At 33.4% G+C, this 17,196-nt stretch overlaps 1 protein-coding gene and 2 long non-coding RNA genes across 3 annotated transcripts; 2 read left to right on the top strand and 1 right to left on the bottom strand.

The window, feature by feature from the left end:
- LOC101900834 (PITH domain-containing protein GA19395) lies at positions 1-1,313 on the top strand. The gene is made up of 5 exons (XM_005179805.4): positions 1-247; positions 318-439; positions 561-665; positions 902-987; positions 1,045-1,313. The coding sequence occupies exons 1-5, from the start codon at positions 50-52 to the stop codon at positions 1,167-1,169; spliced, it is 636 nt and encodes a 211-aa protein (XP_005179862.1). The 5' UTR covers positions 1-49; the 3' UTR covers positions 1,170-1,313.
- Positions 1,314-3,037: 1,724 nt separating this feature from the next.
- Positions 3,038-4,419, top strand: LOC131803052 (uncharacterized). Its single transcript, XR_009342462.1, has 3 exons — positions 3,038-3,329; positions 3,401-3,912; positions 3,984-4,419. It is a non-coding gene; the product is annotated as an uncharacterized LOC131803052 (long non-coding RNA).
- Positions 4,420-7,150: 2,731 nt separating this feature from the next.
- On the bottom strand, positions 7,151-16,913 carry LOC131803045 (uncharacterized). The gene is made up of 2 exons (XR_009342457.1): positions 12,796-16,913; positions 7,151-12,736 (listed from the first exon to the last, which is right to left on the bottom strand). It is a non-coding gene; the product is annotated as an uncharacterized LOC131803045 (long non-coding RNA).
- Between the last annotated feature and the right edge of the window lie 283 nt (positions 16,914-17,196).

Genomic DNA, 17,196 nt, shown 5'->3' with positions numbered 1-17,196 from the left:
ATAGTTCAATTGAACTTGTTCTTTCTGGAAAGACTCAAAACAACTCAAAATGTCCGGTCATTCTCATAACCACGGCCATGGATGTGGCCACGAAGCCACCGATGTCGATCATGCCCTTGAAATGGGTATCGAATATAGTCTATATCAAAAAATTGATATGGAAAATTTGGAATGCTTAAATGAGGAGAGTGATGGTGATGGCAAAAAAGTTTTCAAACCCTACGAGGAACGGTTGGATGTGACAAAGGTAAACATAGCAATTGCAATTTTGAATTTTGTATTCAAAAATAATAGAAATATTTTTTTAATATTTGTAGTTTGTCAAAAGTGATTGTGATGAGGAGCTGCTGTTCAACATACCCTTTACCGGCAACATTAAGCTGAAGGGTATTATTGTGGCTGGAGCCAATGATGATTCACATCCCAATAAGATGAGGCTGTAAGTAAGGACGATCAATTGTTTTGCAATCTATTGTTATAAAACTTTAATACTTGTGTTGCCATTTAATATGAGTTTGATAAATAGAGTATTTATATTTCTTCTGTTCTATCTATTCTAGTTTCAAAAATCGTGAAAAAATGACATTTGATGATGCCCAAGCTAAAGCGGATCAGGAATTCGAATTGACACGAGATTGCCGGGGTGAAGTTGAGTATTCCCCAAAGTAAGTACCCAGCAAAATGTTTAATGCAAAAGAAGTATTTGAATCATGTGTTTATGTTATTTCGAACTATTTCGAAATTTGAATTAAAAAAAAAACAATGGTGAAAAAGTCGCATCCTTATCTTAATTTTGCAAGGCTCCTTGAAAATCTATTGAATTTTGAAGTTGCAGAAATGGGATTCCTTTGGACATTTTATGAACTTGCTATAATTCAAACTTGATATCTTTTTCTTACAGAGTTGTAACATTTTCCTCAGTACACCACCTATCCATACATTTCCCTTCCAATTTTGGTGATGATAATACAAAAATCTATTATATTGGTAAGTTTTATATTTATTTCTAATATGAAAAAATAATTCAATATATTTTTTCCATAGGCCTTCGTGGTGAATTTAGTGAGGCGCATCATCATGGTGTAACTATATGCAGTTATGAAGCAAGACCCAATGTCAGCGATCATAAAAATGAAGCTTTTGATTCTGTTACACGAACTATACAATAATCGATTTGATATGAGACGAAAGTCAATAAATTATTCCAGCCGGAACGGATGTCGAAATTATTTCCTAATTATGTGAACTCTTAAAAAGTGGAATGAATAACTTATATACTATTTAAATAAAAGTAAATTATTTTTTGTATTGTATTTTTCGAAAATGTTTTGGCAGTGACTGATCATTCCATGTAAAAAAAAGGTGCAGGTGGAAATAAAATGAAGAAGAAATAGGTGAGTAGTTAAATTTGTGGAATCTGCCTATTCATTAACCAATATTTTCGGAAAATTCTCCTATATGGCATATTTTCAGAAGCGGGATTTTTTCAAAATTTTTATATATGGATTAAAAATTGATTAGAAAATTAAATTTATTAGCCAAAAAGGGAGAAAGAGGAAATCTTAAAATTTGTGTTGTTTGAAGTTGAATGAAAGCAAAAAATTGCGGAAATAGCATCAAATTTTAGAATAAGTTTAGATTTATTCGAATTGGTCACCTTTGGCACGAATTATGGGCTTCAAACGATCAATGAAACCGTCACACTCTGCCCGAATGTTACTCTGCGGTATTTTGACCCATTCCCGGCGAAGAGCTTACTTGAGGTGAGACACCTTGTTATTTTTTAGTGCCAACCTTGATTTCCAAAATACTCCAGACATAATAGCCGAATGGATTGATATCCGGAGATTTTGGTGGCCATTGGGCGCTGGAAATGAAGCCAGGAACCTCATTTTGTAACCATTCTTGGAGGCGCGTGCTGAGAGCGATGGTGTGTCCCATAGAAATAATGGTTTCGTCGATATAACTATGTGTTCCATCAGTCTTTCCGATAACCCTTGTACAGATTAGCCGATTTAGTCAAAACTGCACATGCAGCCATTTTTACCCAAAATAACATCGAAGTTTCAACCGAGGAGGTTAAATCGGCAAATACTCTAATGTAAACATATTATAAGAAAGCTCTAATGATAATTGGACAATACATTTCACAGAAATGCCGTGCCTGACCTATCGACGTTTAAAAAAACTAAATGGCCAGCTAGACACTAAGCTTATTTTGTTTACATATTTTAGTGGCCGTATCTTCTGTTTACGAAAGAGACACGAAGAAAACCAACAACATATTTGTCACAAAGCCGGTCAAAATTAACGACGGCGCCAATTTTGTTCACTATTGTGAATTGTTATTATCGATTAGTAGCGGCGGTAACGCAAATGTATGGCAATTGGAAATGAAAACAGCTGATGTTGGCTTCTGTTCGTTAGTTGATTGTGAAATTTTGGCGGGTTTAAATGTGAAAAAACGGAAACGGTCGATTAAGAAATGAAGTGAATTTTTATATTTACCGGAGAAGGCACAAAAAAATCAGTTGTAAAGAAGAAAAAAAGAAAACGGATTGACTATGAATGAACTGCAATTAGCCACAATGGGTTGTGGATTGAATATCACAATATAATGGCCAAAAAATCCTACAAATTCATGTGGACTCGGTTAAGAAAACGAGTAGGTGAAAGAAAAGGCGTTCTTATACAGAAGAAATACGTTAACTTATGGCAGCAAACTAACTGATGTTGCTCATAAAAAGTTCTAAGCTTAATCTCTGCAAAAACGTTTTCAAATTGAAATTCCTTCACGGTTGTGTCGAAGTATTAAATGTGCGCCTATTTTGAGTTAGGTTATTTCCGTCGTGTCGCGTTTATTTCTCTGTCGTTGAATGTCGCATACGGGTCCCTGGAAAAGTGCAGCAGTAAAAGTGATCAAATTTAGACAAAAACCAAGTAAGAAGGTAATTTTATACACCTAACCTAAATTTGTCCAGTTGAATTGAAAAACTAATTTTGTTTCTTATTTGCTTTAGGAGCTGGACTACAATGGTTGAAACCAACAAATAATCAGTAACAGTCTCTAATAAATATGAAATAAATCGCAATTTCCTTGTCCATAAAAAAGGCTCCAGTGGATTGGTGGCAAGTCATCGTTTAAAGTCCATGAATAAGATGAATCCGAATCCAATTGGATATTTCGAGATATTCCTTTATGGTCGTGTCGTGTTTTGTGTTCGGTTATTTTCGTGGTGTCGCGTTGCTTCGTATTATACTATTAGACTAAAAATATGCAATATGATGTGGAGAAACTGATCAAATCTGGATGAAAATCAAAGAGGAAGGTAAGTTCATTAGACTAACCTTATTTGTTCGGTTTGCATGAAGAACTAATTTGGTTTCTGCTTTGATTTAGGAGCAGGACTACAATGGTTGAAACCAACAAACGGCCATTAAACACTCCTGATAAATACAAACAATGATGTGAATTCCAGTCATTATCTTTCAAGAGCTATCTCCTAGTGCATGAAAAAGCCTGCGGGGAATATAGGTGTCTAGTCATCTTTTAAAGTCCACGCAAAAATTAATCAGAATCCAATTGGATCGATCAACATAGAATTCATGGTTGAACTTTTGCAAAAACAACAAATATTGGAGCCATCTCAAAAGCATATAATAAGAAAAAAAAAAAAAACAAACAAAACGTTCACAAATCTCAAAACATTCGCGAACTTTACGGTCGGGTCGAAAAAATGTATTTGTGTCTATTTTATGTTCGGTTATTTCGGTGTTGTCGCATTTATTTCGTGTTTTCGCCGGTTCGTTCGATGTCGCTTGGTATTAGACTTACACGGATGTCTCTAAAAAAAGTGGAGACAAAAAATAGGCAATTTCAAACTGATCAAATCTGGGTGAAAATCAAAGAAGGTAAGTTCATTAATCTAATCTTATTTTTTTAGTTCTCATGAAGAACTAATTTTGTTTCTCTTTTGCTTTAGAGTTAAGGCTACAATGATTGAAACCGACAAACAGCCAGTAAAAACTATGATGTGAATTCCAGTCACTATATTTCAAGATCAATTACCTTGTGCATGACAAAGGCTTCGGTGAAAAGGTGTCATCTTGTTATTTAAAATCCACGAAGAAATTGAATCTGAATCCAATTGGATTCGATATACAGTATCATAAGATTAAAATTCTACCAAAATTGAATTTAAGTTTAAACTTTAAAAGAACATTAATAACACCTCAACAATCTTCAACACAAAAAATTAAAAGCCTTGCAAAAGTATGGATTATGATCTTAAAGCCTATAGTTCTAATCGGTTAATGTTTGGACTTCTGTTCGTGAAAATGCATAAATGTGTTCAAAAAGAAAAAAAATAAACAGTTAACTATTTCAAGAGTATAAACAATGACTCTCATTAGAACTGAAACCTTTGCAATTTGGATTCTTTTTGGTGTCGCTGGAAAAACGAAAAAAAAAATCCAACATAAAATTAAATAAATTCGGACAAGAATATTAAATGAGAAGGTAGTTGAAAGAATGATTTCATATTTCGTGTTCGATTGGATAAGGAAACCATCTGTAGTTTAATGTATCATCATAAGCATTCAATTTTTTAAATTGTGAAAGAAAGGTAAGCACTTGTAATTATAAATAGAAATCATTCCAACTGAATGTTCTTGTTTTTCTTTTTCTTTACAGGATTTAAAAGAGGTAAGTGCCTTACTAGTTGTCAACAAATATTCAAAATTGCTACTGTAAATAAGGTGATGTGATGATATTATTTTAGTATTTAGAGTGACCTCTTGTGACAAACTGTTATCTATTTAGGTCTACGTTTTATTATAGCACCTATTAAACGTTAATGTCTCATATTAAAAGTTTTTACGAATTAAGTCACATTTTCTAAAGGATTTGTTTAGAATTCTATATTTGTAGCTTCTGTGGTGGAACGTAGTACACAGTGTGAGATAAAAAAAACTGCAACAAAGTCAAACGCCATAATTTTTACATTTTTTTTAATTTTATTGAATGAAAGCAGAAAATGTCCGAAATAGCATCAAATTTTAGAATAAGTTAAGATTTGTACGAATTGGTCACCTTTGGCACGAATTATTGCCTTCAAACGGCCAATGAAACCATCACACGCTGCCGGAATGCTGCTCAGCGTTATTTTGGCCCATTCCCGGCGAAGCGCTTGTTTGAGGTGATCGACACTTTGGTATTTTTTAGTGCCAACCTTGGTATCCAGAGATTTTGGTGGCCATTGTGCACTGGAAATGAAGCGAGGAACCTCATTTTGTAACCATTCTTGGGTGGCGAGTGCTGAGTGTGATGGTGTTGAGTCCTGCTGGAATGTCCAAGGTCTGCGGCCAAGATGTTAGCGTGCCCAAGGCTTTAATACACCCTCCAGAATATTTTCGCAATAATATTCGGCATTTATTTTGATGAAACGGTCGATTAATACGAGCGGAGAGCGACCATCGGTTGTTATGGCGGCCCACACCATCACCATGGCCGGCGCTTGAGTTCTTGTGGCCAACCGAGGGTGCACATTTTCAGCTAACCTCTTTGGTAAGAAAATACGACCAAACTGCTGGACTCATCGGAGAAAAACAAATTCGGCAGTTCACCCCTTTCGGCCAAGCGAAGCAACTCTTTAGCTCTTTTGAGTCTATTTTCTTTCTGTTGCACTTTTTGGAATTTCAATGGCTTTACCCCGAGCTCATTTTTCAATATTTGTCGAATGGAATATTGCGATATGTTCAGCTCTCGAGCCATTTTTCGGCCACTGCGATGAAGTCGCTTCTTTACTTTTCAAACCATTTCTGCTGATGTTGCTATTTTCTTCCGTCCACTTCGTTGACGTCGGGCTACGCTAGCAGTATCACGGTAACGAGCGATGGTACGAGACACAAAAGATATATTCACATTTAAATGCTGGAGTGCTCTAACGATAGCAACTTCTGGTTTTCCAGAAATCACACTATTACGCTTGAATTTCATCACGAAATTTTTTTTATTTTTTTTTGGAAAATTCTCACCAAAATGCTTTTGTACGCTTGTAAACAATATAATGAGCTGTCGCTGGAGTAATTTTAACAGTTGTCGGACGAGTGGCTTAGAAATGACAGCAGTCTGAAGTTGGTTGCATTTTTTTCATCTCACCCTTTATATGGATTGCATTTTTTTTAAATTAACTTAAAAGGGGAAAAGAGTATAGATACCAACATGGAATATTTAATTATTGAAAGCTCTAAAATAGGTGCTGCGGATTTTTTAGAAGGACCTCAAAGGTAAAATAGAACCAAATAAAAAGGGTATAGATTCCAGCATGGAATATTTAATTATTGAAAGCTCTATAAAGTTAAAAAAATGTCTAAAAGTATCTGTTTGGGATGGCGGGATCGGCTTATAGAGAGAACTGGTTGTTGAAAAGCGTTTCGAAAAGCCATAATACCCCTGGATACTTCGGCATTTCTAGTTATCTAAAAATAAAACACCATGCTAAATTTTTAATATTTTTTTTGTAATATTTTTAAATTTTTATTGTGTTTTTCGTCTTGTTATTATTTTATTTCTTCATATGAAATATCATCATCATTATTTATTTTATTTATTTTTTTTCTTGGTTTATTTGGTAACGTTTTTTTCTCATTTGGGTTTTTGTTGTTGTTGTGGTGTTGGGTTTGGTTTTCTTTGTAGTAAATTTTTGGGAATAGTTTTTTGTTAGGTTTTCTTTTCGGGGTTGTTTTATAAGAAAATTGTGAGATTTGTTCATTTTTTTTGTTTTGTTTTAGTTTGGTTTTTTGGTAAAAGGGGAAATAGGTTTGTTAAGGTATTGGTTTTCGTTTTCACCTTCTTCGGGTTGTTTGTTGTTGCTTGCTGCTGATAAAAAGATAATTTCTTTTTTCATATAGTTTTTGGTTTCTGGTTTGTTTAAGAATAATAATAAATTTGTTTATAACAAAATTGACAAGAGTGTGTAGAAAAAATGTGTTTGTGTTCGTGTGTGTCGCAATGTGATAGTATCTAATGTCGTATATAAATTTATTTTCGAGTGTTTTTTGTTCTTGTTGTGTTATTTTATGAAAGTTATGTGAATGCATGGGACAATGGTGTGGTATAATGTTGGAATTTGTGATGATATTGTGTTGAAAATTATGAAAACGAAAAATAAAATGGCAAGTTATAGAAGATTTGAAAATTTTTCCAAAGGAATTTGTAGGTTGATTTGATATTTATATTAGAAAAATATTAATGAGCCAGGAGAATCAAATTTTAAACATTATTTTTTTCCCGAAAAAAAAATCAATATAATAACCAATAATTAGGAATATCACTAAAGAGCAATCCCAGCGTTAGAATACTTTGAATTTCTTTCCTGAAACTATTATTTGTACCCAAAATTAATCCAAGTAAATAAAAAATTAAATCCTTTATCCAAATGTTCCTACATCAAGCTTATAAACAGTGAGTTAAATAATAAAAAAACAAAAGCGTGATTTATATTTTTGTTTTCTTTAAGTTATTATTTTTTTTTTTGTAATAAAAATGATGTTATTTTGTGTTAATTATTATTATTTTTTCTTTTCGATTTTTGTTAATGATGATAATGCTGTAACAAGTTTCTTGCGTCTTCTTCTTCCATATCTGTTCTATATGAGTTTAATTAATAAAATTTAATTTAAACAAATTATTTGTTTTTTGGGTTTTTATTGATTCTTTATTTGTTTGTTTTGGTTTATTTATGCATAATGTATTGTGAGATTTTTTTTATTAATTTTATTTTTAGTACAAACTTAACAATGTTTTTTTTTTCATTTATTTTTATTTTAGTTAAATGATTTTGTTTTAATTTATCTATATTTTGTTTTTTTTCTTTGAATTTCTGCAAATGGTGATGGTAGCTTCGGCATCGGTTATATATAACTGATTTTATTTTTGTTATTTTTAATGAAGGAAATATTCTGGGAGGTGGAGGAGATGGAGAGGGGGCGATGTTAAAATTTAATGCATTTATGCAGTGTTTAAGAGGAAGGAAGGTGATGACTTTAATTTTTCGTTTTTATTATTAAATCAGTTTAGAATTGTCTTTATGATAATTTCCACACAATAACACTGTGCTAAAGATAACTTTCCATTTTTGTGGTGGGATAAAATGGAAATAAGAAATTTCTTTATTGGCAAACAAAATTAAATAGTTTTTATTAAAATAAGGTAATTGAAGATAAAGGCTCAAATATAATGCCTAGTAAAGGAAGTGGCAAAAAATTAATGCATAAAAAATCCCAAAAAGTGGGTGGCCTCTTTTAGGGGAAGAGATGCAAAAATACTAGGAAGGAGGTGGCAAACTCAAAATCATTTAATTGGGTGTGTCAAAATGGATTGTGGTTCCTTTTAGAGACAAAGTCACAGAAGTTACTTGAATAAAAATATAATTAGTTTTCATCCCATAATATCAGATTCTTAAGTCCTGCTGCCTGCTTGTCGTTGTAGAAAGCTTGATTCATTGCTTTGTGAATTTTCATCCAGTCTGTAGGATTTAGTGAGTCGTCATAGAGATCCTAGACATGGTCTATTGAAGAAGTCCTCTGAAAAGGCTTAAAAGTCTACCAAGGAGTGTGAAAAATTATAGCTGGAGATTGGAGTGTTACCAAAAGCGCTACACAGACAGACATGATGTTAGATTTCGCCCTCAAATGTGGGAGAAAAGTTTCAAAACACACCTTGCTGCCAAAGACTGTGAAAGCACATCTGTGGAACCTCAAAGAATTTGGCATCTTATTAGGCATCTTTTATAGTCGTACGTTTTTTCGATGAGGGAAATTGTTGGTGGCAGCACATACTGCTGCGTTCGTACTAATTTTCTATAACCTGGCTTTGGCTCCTAACTCCAAATTCAAAAAGGATAGGGAGAGAGGGGTTATGTGAGTACGTTTAGCTGGGCAGTTAAAAAGGTACAGAGTGTTATGTGGGCCTATTCCATATGCTGGCCAGGTATCTGCTCACTGTTTTCAATTAGAGCCCAATATGAGTTGAGAATCTCGATTGTGCCAAAACTACTCGTGTTTGTCGAGGCAGCTCCCTAAGGTGTTTCTATGCATGCCTTGACGAAGGTTGCCTATCCACCATATGATGATTATAATGGATTTGTTTATAACACCGAAACAAGTATTGCATCGACGGCATTTCTTTCACTTTCGCCATTCCATATAAATGAGAAAATTGGCGATAGTCATTTGTGCTGTATCAAGGATAATTTTATTTACCTATCAGCTCAAGCAAGGCTCGGGTGATGGCACCCGTTGAATAAAGCCCCTATAGTTTCTACAACTATTGCTTATCCAGAAATTGTGGAAAACTGAATACAAAAGGCCGACAAGGCTATATTTGGCGCGCCAAATTAACCAGACGCAGGTATCGGTCCTTAACTAAATTAGCTCGTGCTCATCGTTGCTGCAGATATGCGGTATGTATTCTATACGACTTAGATATCAAACCCTTGATCTAGTACGGGGCCTGTTCTATGGTCAGTATTTTCCCCTTCACCGACTCTGTGAGATCTGGAGATTGATACAATTAAAATCACATAGTGAATAGAACCTTCGATTGGTGCTGATATAAAGGGATATAAGCATGAAAAATGACCATTGTTATATTTCTTCTGCTATGAGAAGGAATTCAACTACCCAGACCTAAGTTTCGAGAGGGTCAGGTGTCCTAACACTGAAAATAGCATAGGGAAGATTAAAAACACAAAGTCACTCCTCTTGTATCCTATTGAGATGATATGAGGCTGAACCAGGGGAGCATTCTAATTTATATCTGGGTATGATAGAAAGAGGGTATTCTAACTTCTTTAAACCCTGATATTCCACAGTTTCAATTTCGATCAAATTCATCAAACCCTTTTTACGGCAGTAGAAGCTTTATGGACAGATATAGAGAGATAATGTGGTTCTTCTGCTAGGAGTAGAAACTCAACCACCCAGACCGAAATGTCGGGAGAGACTGAAGTCCTAACACTGAAATAAGCAAAGAAGAGAACGTTAAGAAATAGTGAGGTCTTTTGGATCCTATTTGAGGATATAGAAAGCAAAACCAGAGATAATTCTTGTTCGTGTCTGGGATGACTTTTCCTTTACTGGTTAGAAACAGCGTATTGACACCACTGGAGTGTCATCTTCCTTTTCAAGGAGAGTCATCTATATTGTTAAATAATTTTTCTACGGCAGTAGGTGTTTCTCGAACAAAAAGAAAGAGAGAGAAAGTGGAAGTTACGTCCTTAGAAAAGGAAAATGCATGATAAGATATAGTCAGCTACTCTGGAATCTTATTTAGGAAATTGATGGCTGAAACAGGGAAGAATTCTAATAGGTACCTGGGATGACTTTCCTTTACAGTTAGAGAGCAAGATATGGACAGCTCTGGGACTCAAACCTCGCGATGACAGATAGAGAATATTGTCACTTATTAAATCTCGGATGTTCCACAGTTTCAATGTCGGTCAAACCAGCCGGACCCTTGCGGGTGGTCCTTGACGAGATATAAAACTAAATGAAGCTATATAGAGATATTGATCTTCCTAGGATCATCGATAATGCAGAACAGTTTGTCCTATCCTATTATGCACCTAAAGTTTGATCGGATGTATTTTTAGAAAATTCGAAAAGAACTAATTTACCGCGTCTTCGAAGCAGTATTCCCAATTAAAAGCAATTTGGTGGCACATTTTCACCATTTGGATATGCACAGGCCGTATAAGATGCAGAACTAAAATATGTGAAAAAATCCTAATGTTGCCTCGTTAAGTACAAAAATATCCGGAAGCCACATACACATACTACAGGTCATTGATCTCCGATTTCAAAAAAATATGAATAAGGTAGAAGTTCTTTTATATTCTGAATATTAACAACTTTTGTAGCAACTTGAACTTTATGCCAATAATATTGGTGTGTGCAATAGAGGATCTGAACCTCTAGACCGTGTTTTAGGTGGATAATGAAGTCTAATGTATAAACCCGACCGACCCGATCTCTCGCATAAAAGGATAAGTTCTTTGAAGACTAGTAAAACTTTCTACCATCTCTTACTTCACTAAGAAGTTCTATGGAGATACGTTATATCAACAACGATTATTCAAACCCATGTAGATCCCACCGCAGAAACAAAATATTTTCAGAAACACAGTATTATTGCCTTTTTATATTATATGTATGTATGTTGTTGTTGTTGTTTTTTTGTATTGCGGGATAATATGTAACAATTGCAATGTATTTATTATTATTTTGTTTTATTTTATATTTAATATAAATTGTTCGTTTTGTGTTTGTTTTTCTTTTGGTTGTTGTCATTCATTTATCAATAATAGGTTGCTGTCGCTTGTTTGTTTTCTTTTTGGGAGATTTTTTATTTGTTTGCGATTTTGTGTTTTTTTATTGATATTTTATTTTTTATGTAAGTTATGGTATTTGCCTTTTCTGTTTACAATTTTAGTTGGGTTTTTTTCGGTATTAATAATAATAAAAATTATTTTTATTTAGTTTTTTTTTGTTCTTTTGTTTTATTTAGCATTCGTATTTATTATCATCTATTACTCTAGTGTTGTTTTGTTTTGGATTTATTTATGCATAGTTTTGTTGTTGGTTTTTTGTTTTTTTTTATTATTATTATTATTTAATAAATTAGCTTATAAATTATTTTAGCATTTTGTCTAATAATATTATTTATTTAGTTATTTAAACTTACTATACAAGCTCTCTAATAAAGTTTTTTTCGTCTTAAATAATTATGCATTCTTTTTGTGGATCATTGTTTCTTCTTCTTTGTTCTAATGTAGGGACTGGAACGTTCGAGGAAGAAAATAAATAATACGAATTTTTGTCATTTCTAAGAATTGTATATATAATATATTAATACTCAAAATATAGAAAATAAAAATTATCATTTTAAAGATTTGATTATTTACAAAATACTGTAGAACAAATAATTTAAAATTAAAACATAAAAGTTAAATTAAAAAAAATTATTTTCTCAATCAAGTTTAAGGAGTTGGAGAATGAAAAGTAAAATCAATCTTCAATGGAAAATAAAAACAAGTAAGCAAAGGCTATAGTCGTGCGGGGCGGACCATGTGATACCCTACAACACTACAATATGTTAGAAGCCTCCTTATGTCCAAATCCATTTTGGAAGATTTCGCTTAGCTTAGCTTCAAATTTAGACTCATATATATGATTTGCTTGTCTACGATATTTGGCTATATTCGTCAACGAAATCAGCAGAAACAAGTAGGCAAAGGCTATAGTCGTGCGGGCCGACCATGTGATACTCTACAACACTACAATATGTTAAAAGTCCCCTTATGTCCAAATCCACTATGGAAAATTTCGCTTTTGAAATTATGTCACGGAGCACTGCCAGATATTACCCTTTGCATTTTGACAAGGAAAACTTGCCTAATATTTACGGACTCCGTCATGCTGTTAGTTGTTGCGGTCCATTTTACAGCTAAATGTCATCCAAAATGCTAGACTTCTTCGCTGTCCTTAACTCTCTTCTCAGGCAAAATTCGGTGTCGATTGGTTTCAATTGTGTGATCAGGAAAATTAAGCGAAAGTTCGACTTTTGTGTATTTCGGATATCGCCTAGAGGTGCATTCTACCCTTTGCCGACATTTCGTGTCCTTTGATTTCTACAAAATCAGGAACATTTTTAGTTGTTGGTTCATTTCAACATCTAAATATTATGCGATAATCTCCAACAGCAATAGGCTTCTATTCTGGCTCTAGCCCCACCGCCATTCTAAATTTCGTGAAGATCGGGACATAGTTGCGACCTGTAGAGTGATTACAAATTAACATGGACAGACCGACATACATAGCTCGATATGAAGATTCATATTTACTTTCCTATGTGGGAAACCAATATTTCGAGGTGTTACATAATTGTTGGCCTAATCAAACTTATAATACTCCCAACACAAAGTGTTGTAGGGTATAAAAAGTAATTTATAAAATTGCTAAAGTTTTTTTTCAAAACATTTTTAAAAAGTTAGGAGGTAAGAGAAAAATCGGTCAAAATCAAAAATCAACGAAAAAAAAAATAAAAAAATATTTTTTGGTACGATATTTTTATTTTTTTTAACAAAAATATTCAAATGGAAAAAATCTCGTAGAATTTTTCTTCAAGACCTGGAACATTTCCAGCCCAAACATTATTACATGCCAATATTATTTTTTGTAAGATTTTATATTTTTTTATTAGAATTTAAATTATGTTAAATATTTTGTTTTTCTGTAATTATTATCATTATACTTAAAAAATAAATTTCTTCATTTTTCGGTTTTTCTTGTAGCGTCATAATCATATGCCTTGTTTTAACAAATTATTTATTTTTTTATTTTCTTTTTTTTTGTCATAATTGCAGCAATTTTTTTATATAATTTTTTTTTTGTTAATATTTATAGGTTTTTGTTGTTGTCTTAATTTCATTTATTGCTAGTTTTGTTTTTCTAAAAATTATTTTCTTCCGTTTATTTTTGTTTTCTTTTATTTTTTTTTTAATATTAAAAATGTTACTTATTTTTTCAATTTCGTTATAAGTTTATCTTTTTCTTTCATATTTTATTTATATAAATTTTTGTTTTTTTATTCTTATTAGGCTCTTAGAGTTTTATTCTAAACAGAGTTTATTTATTATTATTATTACTTTTTGCAATGCATATGTGTCGGTTGGTTGGGTGATGCATGTATGGGCGAGTGTGTGTGTGTGTGTTTTACATAATTTAGTTATAATGTGGTTTTCATAATGATTGGTTTATAGTTCGCTGTGTAGTTTTAAGGAAACCTAGGTAGGGAAAAAATTCCCAACACCCCTTGGATCTTCTTCGAAGAAATAATCAGAAATATTAAAATGACACACTAGTGCGCATAAAAAGTCTCGAAGGAAGTATCTGTTTTCGTCCAAACTTGGTAGAAACATCCGTGCTATGAATAAGAATGTGTGATATTGAATATTGAATATTTCATAATACTTTAAACTGAAAAAGTATACCACAACGTAATCTTGTCCGTTTTCAAAACATATATAACAGTTCATTCATTAAGGTTTGGTGCAGGATATTACATGTTATAAATTAAGGATTGTTTTTTATTCTATGAGACGATCACAAAAATCGTAGAATTCCATAAAAATGATTACATCATTTCAGTTTTGGGTCATATTTGGTAACTCTTCTAATTTTCAAAAGATTCAGCAAATTTAAAGTACAAAATCGAATGACATGTGGCTTCTTCGGCCATACAAGTCAGGGTGTAAAAAGGAATTTCAGAGAAGAAAGTTATTTCGATAAGGAATAACGCCTCATTTTATATTCAGCCGTATAACCATGGTTCTGGTGGTCTTAACATACAATGGCAGGCATTTATTTCAATAACACTGTACTTTTTACGGCTTTGGAATGAGTTGGATTCTCCTGACTTGCCATGTTTATCAATAACACTTAGTATGTATACCCTCTGATTTATGGCTATTGCGGCTATAAAGGGTGAGATGAAAAAACTGCAACCAATTTCAGACTGCTGGCATTTTTAAGCCACTCGTCCGACAGCTGTTAAAATTATTCCAGTGACAGCTCATTATATTGCTTACAAGCGTACAAAAGCATTTTGGTGAGAATTTTCCACAAAAAAAGTTATTCGTGATGGAATTCAAGCGTGACAGTGTGATTTCTTTAAATATTTTGCTGGAAAATCACAAGTGGCTATCGTTAGAGCACTCCAACATTTAAATGTGTATGAATATTATACATATTATATAGGAAGTGGACGGAAGAAAACAGCAACATCAGCAGAAATTGTTCGAAAAGTAAAGAAGCGACTTTATCGAGACCCGCGTCGCAGTGGCCGAAAAATGGCGTGTGAGCTGAATAAATCGCAATATTCCATTCGGCAAATATTGAAAAATGAGCTCGGGGTAAAGCCATTGAAATGGCAAGAAGTTTCAACGCAACAGAAAGAAAATAGACTCAAAAGAGCTAAAGAATTGCTTTGCTTAGCCGAAAGTGGTGAACTGCGGAATTTGGTTTTCTCCGATGACAAAAACATTCGTTGTCCAGCAGTTTGTAAACAAACAAAATATTAATCGTATTGATCGACCGTGGCATCAGAATATTATAGCGAAAATATTCTGGAGGGTGTATTAAAGCCTTGGGCACGCAAACATTGTGGCCGCAGACCTTGGACATTCCAACAGGATTCAGCACGCGCCACCCAAGAATGGTTACAGAATGAGGTTCCTCGCTTCATTTCCAGCGCACAATGGCCACTGAAATCTGCGGATACCAATCTGTTGGACTATTGTGTCTGGAGTATTTTGGAGAGCAAGGTTGTCACTTTAGTGATACCAAAGTGTTGATCACCTCAAGCAAGAGCTTTGCACGGAATGAGCCAAAATAACGCAGAGCAAAATTCGGGCAGCGTGTGACGGTTTCATTGTCCGTTTGAAGGTCATAATTGGTGCCGAAGATGAACAATTCGAACAAATCTAAACTTATTCTAAAATTTGATCCCATTTCCGACATTTTTTGCTTTCATTCAATAAAATTGAAAAAAAAAAACAAGCAAGCAAAGGCTATAGTCGTGCTGGGCCGATCATGTGATACCCTACAACACTACAACATATTATAAGCCCTCTTATGTACAAATACATTTCGGAAGGTTTCACTTTTGAAATTATTTCACGGTGCACTGCTCAGATATTACCCTTAGCATTTTGACCGGGGGCATTTGACCAATATTTACGCACTCCGTCGTGCTGTTATGTTGTGGTTCATTTTACAGCTAAATACAATCCAATGGTCATCAAAATGCTAGAAACCTTCCCTGTCCTTAACGCTCTTCTCAGACGTGTCGAATGGCTTCGATTGTGTGATCACGATTTTTTCTATTTTTGGTTCATTTGAACCCCTAAACATTTGCGATCATCTTCAAAAGCAAGAGGCCTGTTTCTCCAAATTTAGACTCATCTATGTGATTTCGTGTCCATTGGTTTCTATTTATGACCTTTATAACGGTTGCAAAACCAGGAACATTTTTAGTTGTTGGTCCATTTCAACCCCTAAAAATATTGCGGAGATCTTTGAAAACAATAGGCCTAGCCCTTTGTTTAGATTTTATACTTTTATGCCAAGAGGGCATTCTGAATTGACAAAATTTTTCAAAATCGGTCCAGCGATTCTTGAGATATAACCATTCTAGCTAACATCTCCTCATTTTGTATATACACATTGAATACATTTCGCCATAATTATCCGATATATTTACTATTGGCATGTACGTAACGGTCAGAATTGACCTGTTTGTCTATTAAAAATATTCGCGGTTTAATGGAAAGTTTGACTTTTATTTAAGACAAATGTTATGGTCTATTTCACCCACTAAATATTACCCTATGACCATCCTAATTGGAAGGCTTCTGTCCAGCCCTAAGCTCTAACCCGATACTAACTTCCGCGTCGATTAGTCTATAATTCCGATCTGTAGACCAACTGCAAAATAAGGAAATTTTTCAATTTTTGGTCCATTTCAACCCCTTAATATTATGCGATAGCAATAGGCTTCTATTCTGACTCTAGCCCAATCTCCATTCTAAATTTCGTGAAGATCGGGCCATAATTGCGACCTGTAGAGTGATTATAAGTTAACATGTACAGACGGACGGACATACATAGCTAGATCGACTCTGCTCAGCAAGATAGGAAGATCCATATATATTTTCCTATCAGGGAAACCAATATTTCGAGGTGTTACATAATTTTTGGCCCAATCAAACTTATAATACCCCCAACACATAGTGTTGTAGGCTATAAAAAATGTAAAAATTATGGCTTTTGACTTTGTTGCAGCTTTTTTATCTCACTATATGTAACGTATTCCACAATATTGAAAATCAAAATTACTTTGAAGATAAAAAGAAAAACAATTTATGTTTTTAAATCAAGGAAATAAACAATATATTTATTAATTCACAAAAAATTAAGCCCATAATAATAGTAAAGAGATTAATTAAAAAAAATATTTATATAAAAGAAACCAAAAAATACCCATGGAATAATATTTATAAACAAAACATTTTGAAACTTCAGCATAATATAAAAAAGTATAATATATATAAGGAGAAATAACAATGTGTATTA

This window comes from Musca domestica, unplaced genomic scaffold (genome assembly GCF_030504385.1).
Source record: "Musca domestica strain aabys unplaced genomic scaffold, Musca_domestica.polishedcontigs.V.1.1 26, whole genome shotgun sequence".
In the NCBI taxonomy this organism is placed as follows: Eukaryota; Metazoa; Arthropoda; class Insecta; order Diptera; family Muscidae; genus Musca; species Musca domestica.
The sequence above is the reverse complement of the archived record's forward strand: the minus strand, read 5'-3'. Positions and strand labels throughout refer to the sequence as shown.

Coding starts and splice junctions, on each gene's coding strand:
- LOC101900834 (XM_005179805.4), top strand. CDS start 50: ATGTCCGGTCATTCTCATAACCACGGCCATGGATGTGGCCACGAAGCC. Junction 440..560: donor CATCCCAATAAGATGAGGCT/GTAAGTAAGGAC, acceptor TATCTATTCTAG/TTTCAAAAATCGTGAAAAAA. Junction 666..901: donor GAAGTTGAGTATTCCCCAAA/GTAAGTACCCAG, acceptor TTTTTCTTACAG/AGTTGTAACATTTTCCTCAG.